The 16718-nt window shown below is 36.6% G+C and overlaps 1 protein-coding gene across 5 annotated transcripts in view; it reads left to right on the forward strand.

Annotated features, from left to right (window-relative positions):
- lactbl1b (lactamase, beta-like 1b) overlaps positions 1-16718 on the forward strand; it is a 99637-nt gene that overhangs the window by 60377 nt on the left and 22542 nt on the right. The window contains exons 1-4 of one of the 5 annotated variants that reach the window (XM_046874916.1): positions 2517-2528; positions 2605-2641; positions 7435-7519; positions 14630-14780. In XM_046874916.1, coding sequence (XP_046730872.1) covers positions 7451-7519; positions 14630-14780 — 220 coding nt within the window. In that variant the 5' untranslated portion in view covers positions 2517-2528; positions 2605-2641; positions 7435-7450. Of the gene's footprint in view, positions 1-2516; positions 2642-7434; positions 7520-13790; positions 13992-14629; positions 14781-16718 lie in introns of those variants that run through there. The other 4 variants (XM_046874915.1, XM_046874914.1, XM_046874918.1 and 1 more) reach the window with 4 other exon arrangements.

Below are 16718 nucleotides of genomic sequence, written 5' to 3' on the forward strand. Positions count from 1 at the left end.
CTCTTTTGCTTTCACTTCGGCTATCGCCTCCAGATTCCTCGCATAACATCCACACGGGTTGCGTCATGGGAAAAGCTGGATTCATGTTGCATATTAACAATTGTTGGCACATGTTGCCTGATCATCCTGAGCTCAGCTGATAAAATAAAACACTTTGCACTCAATATTGGGTAATACTTACTATTAGGTGCTTTTATATATGTCTTTTATGTACATTTGTTTAAAATATATCTTGAACAACTCTTAATACTTTAAATGCCAAATTCAACAGGCTGTAAAGTATACATAAGAAATAGGTGTTAAGTTGAACAGCTGGGATGATGACAGTAAAAAGGCTGACACCAAGAAAACTACATTTGTCTTCATCATTCTACTTTTGTGTGTATTTAATGTTTTTATAAAGGAAATTAATTTGTAACCTGAAAGCCTATATTAATCATGACATACACTATATTTCAATGTCAGTTGAGACAAATATTGAGAAGGCCTTCAAGAAGGTCTTTAGCGGATTCATTCGTTCATTCATGCATTTATATAACAATGTGTGAAAAACAACTTTCTAAGAAGTTAGACAATTCATAAAGGAGTTTTAGGAAAGTATCAAAATACACTAAATACGATAGAATGCATTTTGTCCTTGTAAAAATGTCAGGCATCATTTAAGTGTTTATTCAAATGTATCTAAACTATAAATCAAATGTGCTAATGTATAAGAAAATGATCCTGTAAACACTTCATGATTTCAGAGTTACACAGCAGGTAATTATATTGTGATCTGGAATTACCTTTAATTAACTAGAGAAACATAAAAGATCATAGCTCAGGTTCATTTCAACACATTATTTAATTTTCACATGTCTTCTAAAGGATTGCTTGAAAGCAGTGAGCTTCTATTTAGTGTTTTCTAGCTTTGAATGTAGTGCTTTGCTAATTAATTACATGAATAATAAATATCAAATGAATAATAAAATGTTGTGCTATTTTCCTGAACCAGTGCCAGTAGGTTTTGCTTTTCACTGTTATGTGTGCCACCTCTTTTGTTTTGTATTTGTCTATGTATTTGTATATTGTCTAGCACAGCGGTCCCCAACGTTTTTTGTGCCACAGACCGGATTAATGTCGAACAATATTTTCACAGACCGGTTTAATGTCAGACAATATTTTCACAGACCGGCCTTTAAGGTGTGGCGGATAAATACAACAAAATAAAACGATACGACCGGCATAAAAACTGGTATTTTCTAAATATAATAATAAATGTGAATCCACTGTTGTTTTTTGTTCATTTTGCTGGCTTGAGGGCTTTAAATTTTTTTGCTGGCTTGCAGCCCCTTTAAGAAGGTAGCGGATGTAAGTAAGACATGTGACCCAGGGGAAGCATCTTAACATGCATCAAGAGTGAGTCATAGACAGATGTGGCGGAGAGAATCCAGTAATTTTCCAAAATAAAACATCCTTTAGAATCAGATAATAAATAAAACAGAAATAATGTAAGTTATGTATTCTTTCTGTACGGCCCATTATCAATTGACCCACGGACTGGTGCCAGTCCGTGGCCCAGGGGTTGGGGACCATTGGTCTAGCACATTAAAGAAAAAAATCATAAATCATAAATGTCATGTCATATAGCAGTAAAAACCTATAAATGACATTTGCTTTGTAGTTATATAAACATGAGAAAAATATATTATTATATTATTACTTTACCTAAATTGTATGTGTATTGCATTATATGGATCTACATTACAAATCTATAATCTCCTCTCATCTATCCATAAAATCTTCTACTTTTAATTAAACCAGAAGTGTCACCTCCTGAGTTTTGCCATAAGACTTTAATAGCTCCAGCAATGCTCTATACTGGATATGGGTGATTTTTTTTTTTTTTATGAAGTATTGTAAATGCCTATGTACACTATAAAACCCTTTGTACCATTCCAAATTTATTTTATCTCACAGGGAAACTTTTCCAGGTTTTATCTGTTTCAGTAGTAGATCATGCGTCGGTTGATGATTATTTCATAAATGAAATGTAAATTCAATGGGCAGACAGATGTCTGTGTTTTTCTCTCTGCAATTACAGAGCAAGCACTATGTTGTGTTAGCAATGCATATTACAAGTGAAATTGGATCATATTAAAATAACAATGTTTAGTCTGTCTACTCATTTTATGTTAAGTGCGTCATATGCTGCCAGGGTGATCCATTTGAGAACAGTGTATTAACATTAAAAACGTTCAATCAGCAAGTCTTGGGAAAAAAGGACATAGACGCCTGAACAAAATTATAAGACACCTCAGCCAGAAACAAGGTTTTATGACTGATGATGTGTTTAGGAACACAATGCATCAAATCTCACTGTAGCATGCAAAGCCTTAAAAAAAGTGTCCCCACTCCCCAGTCTACTCTGCAGTTGCTTGGATGTCTATTTCCCAGATATTGCAGACGGCAGATAATCCAAAATCCTGGCTCTGATATAAGCAGGATTTAACTCAACCATGAGAGAAAACATCAAGTGAGGCTCCAGAGTGAGTGAGGTTTGTTCAGAGAACAAACATACCGTCATATCCGCATATATTTCTCTCTCTTTTTTTTTTTTTTTAGGTGGAAACTGCTCTTAATTTTCACCTTGGGGCAAAAGGTAAGTCTAAAGAAAATAGAACTATTGGCAGCTGCTGTACACTGGTAATATAACTGCTTTTATGAATAAGTTTTTGATTTTTAATTCAGTTACTTCTATGAAAAAATGACAATATTGATAACAGATAAAAGAAATTGGTGCAGAATGTTTCCACAAACATTAAAGATTATATGATTGCACCAATGCTTTTGATGATAATGTTTTTTTCAATGTACATTCCTCAGTAGTGAAGTACACCATGTGTGTCCCTCACAATAGTAACATAACATATATAGTGTAAAAAATTATTTTGATAAGAATGGTTTTTTTTTCTTAGTAAGTAACACTTGGTTTTCTTTTTCTTCATTTTTGCTTAGTGTTTTATTAAAATGAGTAATGGACTATATTTAGTCTATTTTTCACCTCTAGATGTGGGGATTACAAAAGCTTTGGCAAAAAGCTGTGGCGAGATGCAGATGGCGAGTAAAATCTAGGCCAGCATTACTCATACAAAAAGCATTTTAATCAACTTAAAAATCATATTTATAGACTATATGTGGGTTGCAAAGTATTGGCAGTCTTACAACAAAGAACAATATTTATTTAATAGTCCCCGATGATAACAAAACCTTTTGCTATGGAAATCAGAAAATGTTTACGTTACACTATTTACTGTAAGGTCTGAAACTTTGCAATTACAATAGCAAACAGTCAGGCAGCTGCTCAGGACACCCTCCGGTAGATGGTAAGGGCAGTATGAGGAAGAAATTGAGCTCTCCATATGAATAGAATCAGCTGCTGATCTTTTTCTTATCTTTGTAGTTTTAAATGTTCAGAAGAATTCCTCTGTGACACCAAGAAACAGGAGCTTTTGCCTCTTTCCACATATGCTCCACTGATGTATTTGATTTGTATAGTGCTTTTAACAACAGGCACTGTTCCAAAGCAGCTTTAAACAAATAAATAAATAAATAAAAAAAATAATAATTTACGTTTAATAATTAGTTCCTATAAGTTTATCCCTAATGAGCAACCCCAGTGGCAATAGTGGCAAGGAAAAACTCATTCAGAGGAAGAAACCTTCAGAGAAACCAGACTAAAATGGCAACCAGTCCTCATCTGGGGTACACCGAATTCCCTTTCATTTTGTTTTTATCATTCCCAATGAACTGTTGTCTAATGAGCACTTGAATGCATAATTACAAATGCCATAAATAAACTGTTTATGGCATTTGTGATTAAAAATAATTACAGTACACATCCATCTTTAAGATTCTTAAGTTTAAATCTGCTCAGTAACTTAATGGACTTGTACACTGTTCATATGGAACCATCCTCAGGTCTGAAAAAAAGGGTCACAGGATTAGGAGCATTTTAATTAGAAAAAGAGAGAGAGAGAGAGAGAGAGAGAGAGAGAGAGAGAGAGAGAGAGAGAGAATAGAGGAGAGAGAGAAAAATTCATGATTAGGAAAAGAGTGTTGTTCAAAAGAGTGTTGACTATGTGGGTGCTTCTGAAGTCAACAATCATCCTACAGTGAGAACTAGATTTTTTTTGTTCACTTCATTCATTCAGTCAGTTCTCACTATATACTAACTTATCTTATAGTCTGCCATTTTTCTAAAACGTAGGGAAATGTGTTTTTATTTTTAAAGATTGTTATGTAAGGGCCATTGTTACCCTTACTGAATAAACAGATTTACTGATCTATTAGCCACCCACTGCCAAGACAGATTGGCAATTAAGTGAGCAGTTTAATAATAATTATATTATTTTTACTGTTCTGTTTAAGATGTCGTTTCTACCATTCAAAATATTCACCTTTATTTGATATAATCTAAGATGCAAAAGTTGGCCTTTTTGGATATCTGTACTAAAAAGTATTTCTGCACTGATGACCTTACAAAACAATTAAATACTGAACAGTTCATGTAGCATCTTAAAGACAGAGTAACAGAAGATTTAAGTTAAACCCGGTAAGACAAGGAGAAAAAAATACAAATATGACTTTTTTGTTCAGCGTTCACAAAGCCACCACAGACCCTAAAGGATGCAATTTTGTAATTGTTGAGCCTTTTGCTATCAACAGAATGAAGGATTTCTCTTTTTAAATGGTGAGACACTTCAACTCCTATTGACATTGCATTGATGACATGTCTGTATGCATTGCTTGTTGTTGCAATGATGTAAGGAGGTTCAGAGAAAAAGAGCTCATATGCACTTAACACACACAAATCCAGTGAATATGTCACGTTTTGATGGTAGATATTACGTGAGTAGCAATTACGTCATTCTGAACTGGTTTCACCTCATACAGAAGAAATTAAATTACTAGGGATAATATAAATGAGCAGCAGATTGTCACAGTCATTTCATGTTAGTTGACTGCTCTGTTGCTGAGACAGCTCATATTACATGCTAATTGATGCTTGGTGTGCTATGGATACATACAGTCTGATGTATTTATCATTGATTCATTGATTCATTGACTTATTCATTTTCCTGCCACGTTTTCTGATGTGGGTCACATTCATTCACTAATTTTCATAAGCACTACCCACAATTTGCAAGAATTAAATGAATATACGGTTAAGAGGAGGTAAAAGCAGGTACATTTTAGCACACCTGTACTTCATACCCCTCCAATGAAAAGCAAAAACAGAAGTGGAGACAAGACGTGTCTCTGATGTCCAAGACCAATGTTAAATGGTTTCATACTTAAAAAGACACAACTCTCACTGTGCACATACAGAGACTGGATTACAAAAGTAATGGTCCAGATACCTCATACTTCTGTAGTTTCAGTCACAAAAAAATGTCAAGGCACATGTACATAGGCCTTCACCACATCCACAAAAACATCTACACTACCGCCTTAAACATTGAACAAGAGTCCAAGAGCTGCTCCATTGCTTTAAGGCTTGCTTAGAACCTCCTCCTCAATTTGAAGATTCAAATATCAGACAACTATTATTCTTCTCTCCAAAAACCTAGCATATACTTTTCCTCTGAGCTGAGGAGTGTGAATTTACTATACAGTAATTAAAACATATACTTACCACAATACCAGTTTCCCAGCCTACTGCCCAAGAATAATATTCAACATTTAAGAAATGTGTTAACCACATGACTTAGAACAGGATTTCTATCTTACATCTCCTCCACAATGTGGTTCAATGTGATTTCTGGCACTGCCTTATGAATGCAAGGCATGTCCAGTAAGGTAAAGTGTTCCTTACAATAATATAATAAAATAATAATATTCCTTAGTAAATACAAAAACTCTCCCACACTTAGCTGAGATTATTTACTTAGCTGTAATGTTGTTGTGTCTTTACCGTTGTGTATTTTTCTTTTTTCTGTGGCCTTTCTGACACTTCCATGCTGAACCCCAAATTGCTTTTGTTTAAAACAAATTTGTCTCACTCACGCCTCTGCTTTAGCCTGCCACTATACCTACAGTATGTGGACAGATATGTGTAATTTATCTGTGCTGTGGTGTGTTAATAACAGTAATGCATTAAAGACAGGTCTTTGAAAGAAGCATGTTAAATTTTTTTTAATTAGTAACACAAATTTGAAAAATTTAAACCCAAATTTTACAAATAAATATCCAGGTTTAATACTGAGAATGATGGGGCACCATGCTGCTACAGTTTCATATGTTTTGAAAACAACAGCGTACTAGCAAGTAATATTATCTCTAGCTAATTCTTTTTTCAATATTAACAATGTTTCATAAGGCATTTGGTCATAAGAATGATATTGTTTTGAAAATTGTAAAACAAGTGAAATGCTATGACAATTTCACACATTGATTTCATAAATGTGGGAAAATGTTTAAGACAAAAAAGAAAGACCTTAATAACAGCAAATTGTGTAGATTGTGCAGAAATGTGGTTATGCATTTAAATGCTATTATATCACAGCATAATATATTAAAAAAATTTATTGAGAACAACTGACCCATAAGCCATTGTTCAGTTTACAACATCATGTTAATGTGTTTTTTTTTTTTTTTTTTTTTTTTTTTTTAAGTTAGCTTAGTCTCTAATTTCCTCCTTGATATTTTACCATTTGAATAAGAGCATAAACTCGTAATAGCATTTCATCTACAATTACTGCATTTTCAGGTGTAAAAGCACATCAGAGACATAAAACATTTTTTGGGAACTAATAAAATAGATACACATATAGTGTATATTTTTATATGTATTTATCTATTCTGTGTTGAGGGGTAAATGCCAGGCGTTTCCATATTCCATATCCAGTTATTTATAGGTTCTGGATCTATTAACCTGTATTTACTGTTGCCTGGCCTTGTGTAGCACTAAATATGCTTTAAAGAGACTGGATTTTAAAAGCAGCCCAATGAAACAACCCGACATAAAACACAAGTGACACATAAATAAACAATAGCAAAACACAAGGGTAAGTATACCATAAAACAATAGAAAACGAGCCTCTTGAGTAGCAAATCCAAAAGGCTTTTGAAATATCATCAGTAGAGGGAGTATGAAATCCAATATGTCACTCATCCAATGCCACAGCCTTAACGGTCAACCTGCTAGTCCTTAACCTACTCGTTGTTAGATGTTATGTATATGACCAACTAAAAAGCAGTTGTTTTGAACATACTGCACATTTCATAATTCTTAGAAAAATTAAATTTCCTGAAGGTTTCTTAACTTCTTTTATGGAGGTAACAAGGGAGTAGACTAAAGTGATTGTACATTTTGCTGGTTTTCAAACACTAAAAAGTCCAGAAATGCTATTATAATATGTTTTGTCTGATTTTAACCATTTGTTTGTTCAGAGTTGAAAAATTCACTATGGGGAAGATTGGAAGCAAGTTTGTGCTGACTTCTGTTGAATCCTCCTCAGAATGTGTTCCATTACCGGTAAGACATGATTGTCTGATTTTAATCCTGAGTTCCACACAGGTTCAATTCCAAGTATAACTAAACTTATTGTGCTTCAGCAATCAAATTATAATCAAAATACATTTATCAAAGCTAATCAAATGACCTTCAAGGAAAGTGGAACAAAACTGAAGAATCTGGATTAAATGCATGTGGGAATAGGTAGAACAAACTATCAAATCGAGAAAGTCAAATCATGTCATTAGTGATTAATGAGCCAGCTCAAATAGTTTGATTTTGCCATTAATGTAGGAAACTTGAGCTCAGAAACTTGAGCTGCTATTTGTTGTACCTCTGCAGGGTGACACAATAGGGCATTAGTTGTCAGGTCACAGACAGCCAATAACACCCAGCAATATTGCAGTCCTTAAACATGGCCAGCATAGATTAAGCTTGATTGCCATATTGTTTCTGCCCTGTGTTTCGTTTCAAGTATTAATTATAGGCTAGTCTTTTAACTTCGTTTGTTTTATTTAAAACATTTTAGTTTTTTTCTATCCTGGGTTTAATAAAGAATGATATTACCTGCAATTACATTCCATCTGTATCCTCATTACATTACTTTGGGTAGCCAAATCACAGCTCCAATGTGAAGTGGTAGCTTAATGGTTAGGATAATAAACTTCTTACTGTTAGAGTTCCAACACTGCATTGTTATAAAATGAAATTTATATAAGTGGCTCTGGATAAGGGCAAGTGCCAAAACACCATAAATGTACAGGTCCTGGGTTTGACTTTGAGCTTGTTGTGAATGAGTAGATGGTGTATGACTATAACAAAAAAAAATAATTGCACAAGGTCTGTTATCTAATGCGTCAAGCAAAAACAATTTAATGCAAAGTTTATTTTGTAATTATAGTGATAAGTAATTATTTCTTCTGAATAACTCAGCTTCCATTAATTAGACTGAGAAAAACAAAAATGAAACAAGCCAACTGTGAAACTTCCAAAATCATGAACAAACACACAAGTGAGTGTAAGAACATCATGGTATAATACAAAAATGAGACATACACAGGTAAGATAAACAACACAAAGAAAACTTGACCAAGAACTTGAAAACAAAACACACTTGGAAAAAGAGATACTACCTGAAACACAAAACAGTGATTTGTGAGGGTGATAAAGTCATGTGATGTGCTAAGAATTACATATTGCAATTCTTGATGTGGCAGCAGTGGCATGACAGAACCTTATGGAGGAGTACACATCAACAGTACCAGCTACATCGGCAAGTGCATTGATGACGTGACCATCTCAAAGACCATCACCACACACTCCATCCAGAAGCCGTGGATGACCGCTAAGGTGCGTTTGCTGCTAAAATCCAGAGACTCTGCCTTTAGAGCAGGTGAAAATATGACCTTAAAGTCAGCAAGGGCCAAACTGTCCTGTGCCATCAGAAAGGCAAAGCGCACACACGTCAAGAGTATCCACGGCCACTTTCAGGACAGCAGAGACACCAGGAGCATGTGGCAGGGTGTCCAAGCGATCACGAACTACAAGACAACTTCACCTGCTTGTACGACTTTTATGCCCAGTTCGAGGTGCAGAACAACATGGCGGCGAGAAAGATGCAGAGTTAACCCATGGAAGTCTGCTGGACCAGACAACATTCCTGGCAAAGTGCTCAGGGAATGTGCAGAACAGCTAGTGGATGTCTTTACCGACATCTTCAACATCTCCCTTACCAGTGCCGTTGTTCCTATGTGCCTCAAGAGGACGTCCCCTTGCCAAAGAAGTCTACAGTCTCCTGCCTAAATGACTATCGTCCTGTTGCACTCAAACCCAACGTGATGAAGTGCTTCGAGAGGCTCGTCATGAGGCACATCAAGACACAGCTTCCACGCTCACTGGACCCCATGCAGTTTGCGATGCCATCTCCATGACCCTTCATCTGGGCCTCACATACTTGGACAATAAGGACTCATATGCATGAATGCTGTTCATAGACTTTAGCTTAGCATTCAACACAATCATCCCTCAGCACTCAATGATTGAAAACCTCCCTCTGTAACTGGATCCTTGACTTCCTGACTGGGAGACCTCAGTCAGTCCGGATCGGAAACAGTATCTCCAGCACCACCACACTGAGCACTAGGGCCCCTCAGGGCTGTGTGCTCAGTCCACTGCTGTTCGACTCTGTAGCAATGCAAAGCTCAAATCATATCATCAAGTTCACCGATGACACGACCGTGGTGGGTCTCATCAGCAAGAACGATGAGTCAGCATACAGAGAGGAGGTGGAACAGTTAACAATCTGGTGTAGAGCCAACAACCTGTCTCTGAATGTAGACTAAAATAAAGAGATGGTAGTGACTTTAGGAGAGCACAGAGCAACCATTCTCCACTGATTATCGATGGATCCTCCATGGAGATCGTCAAGAGCACCAAATTCCTTGGTGTTCATCTTGTAGAGAAATTCACTTGATTGCTCAACACCAGCTCCATCACCAAGAAAGCACAGCAGCATCTCTACTTCTTGAGAAGGCTGAGGAAAGCTCATCTCCCTCCCCCCACCCTGACCACGTTTTACAGAGGGACCATTAAGAGCATTCTGAGCAGCTGCATCACTGCCTGGTTTGGGAACTGCCCCGTCTCGGATTGCAAGACCCTACAGAGGATAGTGAGGACAGCTGAGAAGATCTTCGGAGTCTCTCTCCCCTCTATCACGGACATTTACACCACACACTGCATCCACAAAGCCAACAGTATTGTGGACGACTCCACACACCCATCACACACACTCTTCACCCGACTACCATCAGGAAAGCGGTTCCAAAGCATTTAGGCCGTCACATCCAGACTGTGCAACAGTTTCTTCTCTCAAGCCATCAGGCTTCTCAACAAAGAACTTAACTAAAACTCACGCACACACACACACAAACTGTGTGACTGATCTGTACAACCCGGACTTAACACACACTTGTATTTACTTCACACATCCATGTCTTCAGCACCACCCATATTATATCACTTCATTATTACAAACTGTTTTACATGCTGTTTACATGCTGTTTATATGCTGTTTTTGCACATCTTTTTAAATGCTGCTATTGCTGTTTTGCACAAACCTTTTTGTTTACATTTTGTTAATTACACGGTACACTCCTCTACTCAGTATTTAGTTCTCTCTTACACACTGCACTGTGTAATATACAGTAATTTTTTTTGGCTGAGCTATTTTTGTGTTTTGTGTATTTGTCCTACACTGTCTTTTGTTGTCTTACACTGTCTTGTGTTGTCTTGCACTGTCTGTCTTGCACTGTCTGTCTTGCACTGTTTGCACCAGGTTGCACACGATGCACTTTATGTGGCGAGGACACTTACTAGTCCTTAGCGATGTTTTTTCTGTTATGTAGCTTTATGCTGTTAAATGTAGCACCAGGGTTCTGGGGGAACATTATTTCATTTCACTGTGTAGTGTGTCAGCTATATATGGTTGAAATGACAATAAAAGCTTCTTGACTTGACTATGCTTAAGCTCTTCCATGTAAAAAATGTCCTCAATATTTTGATTTTTAAATGAGCTGTTATTAAGGTCCTGGAAATGGAATTTCATAGTTCAGGGATTATAGCACTAATAGCTATGCCCCCACTGATTTTAGTATGTGCACCTAAAATAGACCTGGAGTCTGACCAGGAATGCGGGGTTTTGTGATGTTAGAGATATGATCTGGGTTGAGGATATTTTCTTTGAGAATAGGATTTTTTCTTTCATTCTCCAAAAGATTGGTAACCAGTGACAATCGCTCTCGTGAGCGATTGGCTGCCAAGCTTTTTATTGAATTGGATATTTTTGGCCTTAACAGAAGAACTTATGTAAGGTGGAAAACATGGAAGGGGAAAATTAATGGTTTGAAATTGTCTTGGAGTAGGGGAACTTGGATGCTTATTTTGAGTAAAAGGAATAATGAACCAAACATGGCCACTCTATACTGGCATCAACTTCACCATACAACATGACAGTGACCAGAACCATAAGTTCAAACTCTGTAAGCGTTATTTACAAAGCAAACAGTCGGCTGGAGTGTTCTCTATCATGGATTGATCTGCCCAGTTTACCCAGTCACTGTTCTGCAAAGTATTTCAGATTAATGTTTGGAGAAACTAACTATCTTGATGTCCAGTGTTTAAAGCCGTTATTCATTCCAGGGGATAATTTTTCAATAAAAAATATGTTAACATCTTTACATTTATATACGTATTTTGTTTGGTATAATAAGTATATCGCTCATTACTGAATAAAACAGCTGAATGTAGTGCTGTGGCAAATAACCTTTTTGATGTAGGGTTTATGTTTTTTATAAAATTTATTTTAAAGACAATATTTCATGCATTTTATATGTTTGCCTCAGTAAATGTTCAAAAACACAAATACTATTCACATCAAGTGAATAGCGAGTTTTGAATAAAACTGGAGGTAACATTGGAAAGCGTTTGTTATAATATGTTGACTTGCTCTTATATTAAAAATGACATGCAAATGGATTCTCAATGGTTGCTATATAAAATCCCTTCTATAGAGATCCTTTAGAGTTCTCCAAATGAAGGTTAGTATGTTAGGAGGATGTAGGGTGTAGCCATGAAAAACCCTTGAATATTTACACATTTTCTTACATCATAACCACAAATTTAAATGTATTTTATTGGGATTTTATGTGAGAGACTAACACAATTTATTGCATAATTGTGAAGTGGAAGGAATATGATACATGGTGTTAAAGATTTTTTGCAAAAAAAACCTGAAAAGTGTGGCATGCATATGTATTCAGCCACCCTGAATCAATACCTTGTTGAGCCATCTTTCGCTGCTATTACAGCTGCAAGTCTTTTTGAGTCTACCAGCTTTGCACATCTAGAGACTGTAATTTTTGCCCATTCTTCTTTGCAAAACAGCTTCAGTTGAATCAGATTGGATGGAGAACATCTGTGAACAGCAATTTTCAAGTCTTGCCAAAGATTCTCAATAGGATTTAGGTCTGGACTTTGAACGGGCCATTCTAACACATGAATATGCTTTGATCTCAACCATTCTATTGTAGCTCTGGCTGTATGTTTTGAGTCGTTGTCCTGCTGGAAGGTGAACCTCCGCCCCATTCTCAAGTCTCTTGCAGCCTTTAATAGCCTTTAATCTTCACGAATTGCCCTGTATTTAGCTCCATCCATCTTTCAATCAACTCTGACCAGATTCCTTGTCCCTGCTGAAGAAAAGCATCCCCACAACATGACGTTGCCACCACCATCTTTCACAGTGCGGATGGTGTGTTCAGGTTGATTTGCAGTTTTAGGCTTCTGCCACACATAGCATTTTACATGTAGGCCAAATTTTCCACATGTTTGCTGTGTCCCCTAAATGGCTTGTGGCAATCTGCAAACGGAACTTCTTATTCTTTTTTGTCAACAATGTGGCTTTCTTCTTGCCAATCTTCAATAATTGCTAGATTGGTGGCGTTTGCGACTAATAGTTGTCCTATGGACAAACTCTCCTACCTGAGCTGAGGATCTCTGCAGCTTCTCCAGAGTTACCATGGGCCTTCTGGCTGCTTCTTGGATCAATGTCAGCCATCCATGCCAGCCATGTCTTGGTAGGTTAGCAATTGTGTCATACCCTTTACGAACAGTGCTTTGTGAGATGTTCAAAGCTTGGGTATGTTTTTATAACCTAACCCTTCTTTAAACTTCTCCACATCTTTATCCCTGACCTGCCTCATGTGTTCTTAATCTTCATGAATGCCTTCACAAAACAGCTGTAATTATACTTTGATTTAAATACACACAGGTAGACTCTCTCTAATTACTAATCAGGTGACTTCTGAAGGCAGTTTTCAGATTTTTCTGAAAAACTTTTAACACCGTGAATCATGTTCTTTCCACAATTATGTGATACTTTGTGTTGGTCTATCACATAAAGTCCCAATAAAATCATTTGAGACAAAATGTGTAAATATTCAAGGGGTATAAATACTTTTGCAATGCACTGTATATATTTTTGTACTTTCTATTTTGGCATGTTCCTTGTTAGTAGCCATGTGGGAACAAAGGTCGACTGGACTTTTTATATTCCTGACATGTCTTGTCTCATGACTTTCTTCCTGAACTCACCACAATAGAATACACTAAGGTATGCATTGTGCTTGTGCTGTCAAAAGCCAACGAGCCAGAAGTGAATCGATTTACAGGGATTAAGGACAGCCCTGCTCTGGTTGAGCTTGTGATGAGTAAATCTCAGGATTATAATGTCAAGTAGTGTACTGTGTTGGGAGAGAAAACTGCCACAGCATAGTTAGTCAGTATACAACTACTTGTTAGATACAACTACTTGTTATTTAAACAGCATTTGTGCCCAATAGTAAATTGACAGTCTATATGGTATTCATCACTTTTAAAGTGAATTCAGACATGAAGAATCAGCATATTTTTAAAGACTGAAGAGATTTTATTTTATATGGTGAGTACTGCATGTTTTATTTTTATTTTATTTTTTTTTTAGCTATATGGATTTATTATATTGATTTTCAGCAAGTAGAATTACCACTGTGTAGCCCTTCAAAAAATATGGCAAATCATTAGGGAATGGAAACAATTACTTCACGGTTTTCATTGCCCTTTTCTATTCTATCATGTGTCTCTCATAGAATAGCTTCATTGTGTTTCTTGTTAATTACAAAAAAAACATGTTGATTATTGTCACATTAGTAAATTTCTTCTTAATATTTAATTTGACACACATTAATCACACTTATTTGAGATCTAATCCAGACTTAAGTGTGAATCTGCTATTAAAATGCTTCTTACTTTCACTTAAAATCACAACTTATTTATTTTTATTATAAAAAGTACTTTAAAATAAAGCTTAGAACAAGTGACAGGTCTTCCTGTCTTCCTTATTTAATTTAGTTTTGTGTTTTTTTCAGACTGTAGTTATACTATATCAGTTCAGTACAAGTGCAGGGATGATTTAACTGTGTTTATCAAAAATAAATCAACATAAAAATCTCAATATAAGTTTCTGCCCTAAATATTATTATTATTTTCTAAGATTCAATCATTTTTGTGTTTGTAATCTTGTAATATATGTTGATTCAGCATACTCCAGCAGCTGCCATTGAAAGACTTACCACAACCAACAGGATGGATGTGAAATGGACTCATTTGGGTCTCGTCTTCTTTGTAATGCTGTCTATCATTATGACAGGCTGCTTCATCTGGCAGTATCATCTGCCCAAGCTAATGCCTGGTGAGATTTTTCTACTGCAGCTTTCACATTTCCTTGAATATCATTTTATAATTTAAGTAAAAATTATGCTTTCATGTGTGATTGACGACATTATGAATTAATGGTCGATTTTATTATTTGCATTTTTTGTGAAAGAAGGATTTATAAAAATATTTGAGATTAGTTGAGGAAGATGTGGAGTAGCTTTATATGTGAATATGCAATGTTCATGCATGTATTCCTACATTTAAAAGAAAAATGCATTATTTGTCTGACCCTGTGCCCCATTTACATATTTTACACTATGTTTAAAAGATTTTTCAGATGATAAAGTAAATATAGATTCTAAATTAATTATGCAGCAATGTGATATTTTACCTATATTTATGTATATATAGTATAATTCAAAGTTTGGATACTTTTTTTTATTATACTTTTTTCTTATCCTTAAATTCTATTTCGTTTTTTCATGCTTAAATATCGGACGGTCATTTCACTGCATGTCGTACGCTGGGTTTATGTGTATGTGACAAATAAAATGTTAACTTTAAACTTTATCTTTGATATATAAATATTACAATATATACAAGAAATAGATACATAGGTAACATTTTGTAATCATTTTATTAATAACTTTATTTTTCATTTCTTGTTTTAATGATGTTTTGATAATTTGATTGTGCTGTGTCTAGTTGTCAACTATGTTGTCACAATTACACCTAACTCCTTTCTTCTCACTACGCAATGCATGTCCTCTTCCCAATCATTCCACTTGCATTCAAACATGAATAATGAGGCATTTTGTGATCACTAAAATTATCACTAAAATATAGTGTGGTATTGTGGCTGTCAGAGAACCACCAGCCACATCTCCCCCCTGCACTCAGCACACTCGCAGCGCCTCGCCTTCATACCAATCACCTTCACCTGTCTCCAATCTACGCTTTCCTTTATAAGGTCCCTGTTGTCACTCATTCACCGTCCAATCTACAGTTCAAACTAGCGATCATAATTTCTGGAATTCCCATGTTTCGGATTATACCAGTTTTCCAGTTCATGCTTCTACCTAAGCTTCTGTCTGTGTACTACAGCAAATAAAACGTACTGACTGTAGTCTGGTCTCCGACTCTTGATCCAAGTGTGATAGAAGATCGGACCCCTACCGACAATTTACCTCAATGGATCCACAGCTGGTTTCAATTTCGGATTTCATCAAGGAACTCGACGCCGTTCTCGGGAGGCCTTCACATCGGCCTCCACCAGCGGAGTTCCGCAACCTGCCTCCAGGAGCCCGATTGCTCTTTCGGCTTTATATTCCGGAGACACGGCCGAGTGCAATGGTTTCCTCCTACAGGTCAAACTTAAAATAGAAATGCAGCCGCACAAGTTTCTCACTGATAGATCCAAGGTAGCGTTTCTCATTTCCTTGCTCACCGGGAAGGCTCTGTCCTGGGCGAGGGCAATATGGAGCAGCAATAGCGCCATAACCAAGTCAAACGCGCTATTCAAGAACCACTTGAAGGAGGTTTGCTGCACCACCACTGGGGCCCTCACCACAGCAGATCAACTATTTAACCATAAATAGTTTTTTACTGTCGACTTTACCGCGGAAATCATCTATCTATCTAAACTCCCGGTCACACTAATAACCCCCACACTTTCCCTTCTGGTCTCTGCGCTTGTAGATTCCGGCTCTGTGGGCAACTTCATCTCCCAGGACTGCCTAGAACAGCTTCAGCTGTTTAAACCATGTTGGTGTGGTTGGGTAAAGTACTGTGCCCCGGTGGTCATTCTCCAGGTCGGCCTGTTCCATTACGAGGAGATCCGGTTTCTCATTCTGGAGAACTCTACAGCGAGCATTATACTGGGGCATCCCTGGCTGGCACAACACTCCCCAAAGTCCTCATGGAACCCCTGTGACATCCTCAAGTGGAGCCACCGGTGCAGGGAGCATTGTTT

The sequence above is a fragment of the Silurus meridionalis genome, chromosome 19 (genome assembly GCF_014805685.1).
Source record: "Silurus meridionalis isolate SWU-2019-XX chromosome 19, ASM1480568v1, whole genome shotgun sequence".
Taxonomy (NCBI): domain Eukaryota; kingdom Metazoa; phylum Chordata; class Actinopteri; order Siluriformes; family Siluridae; genus Silurus; species Silurus meridionalis.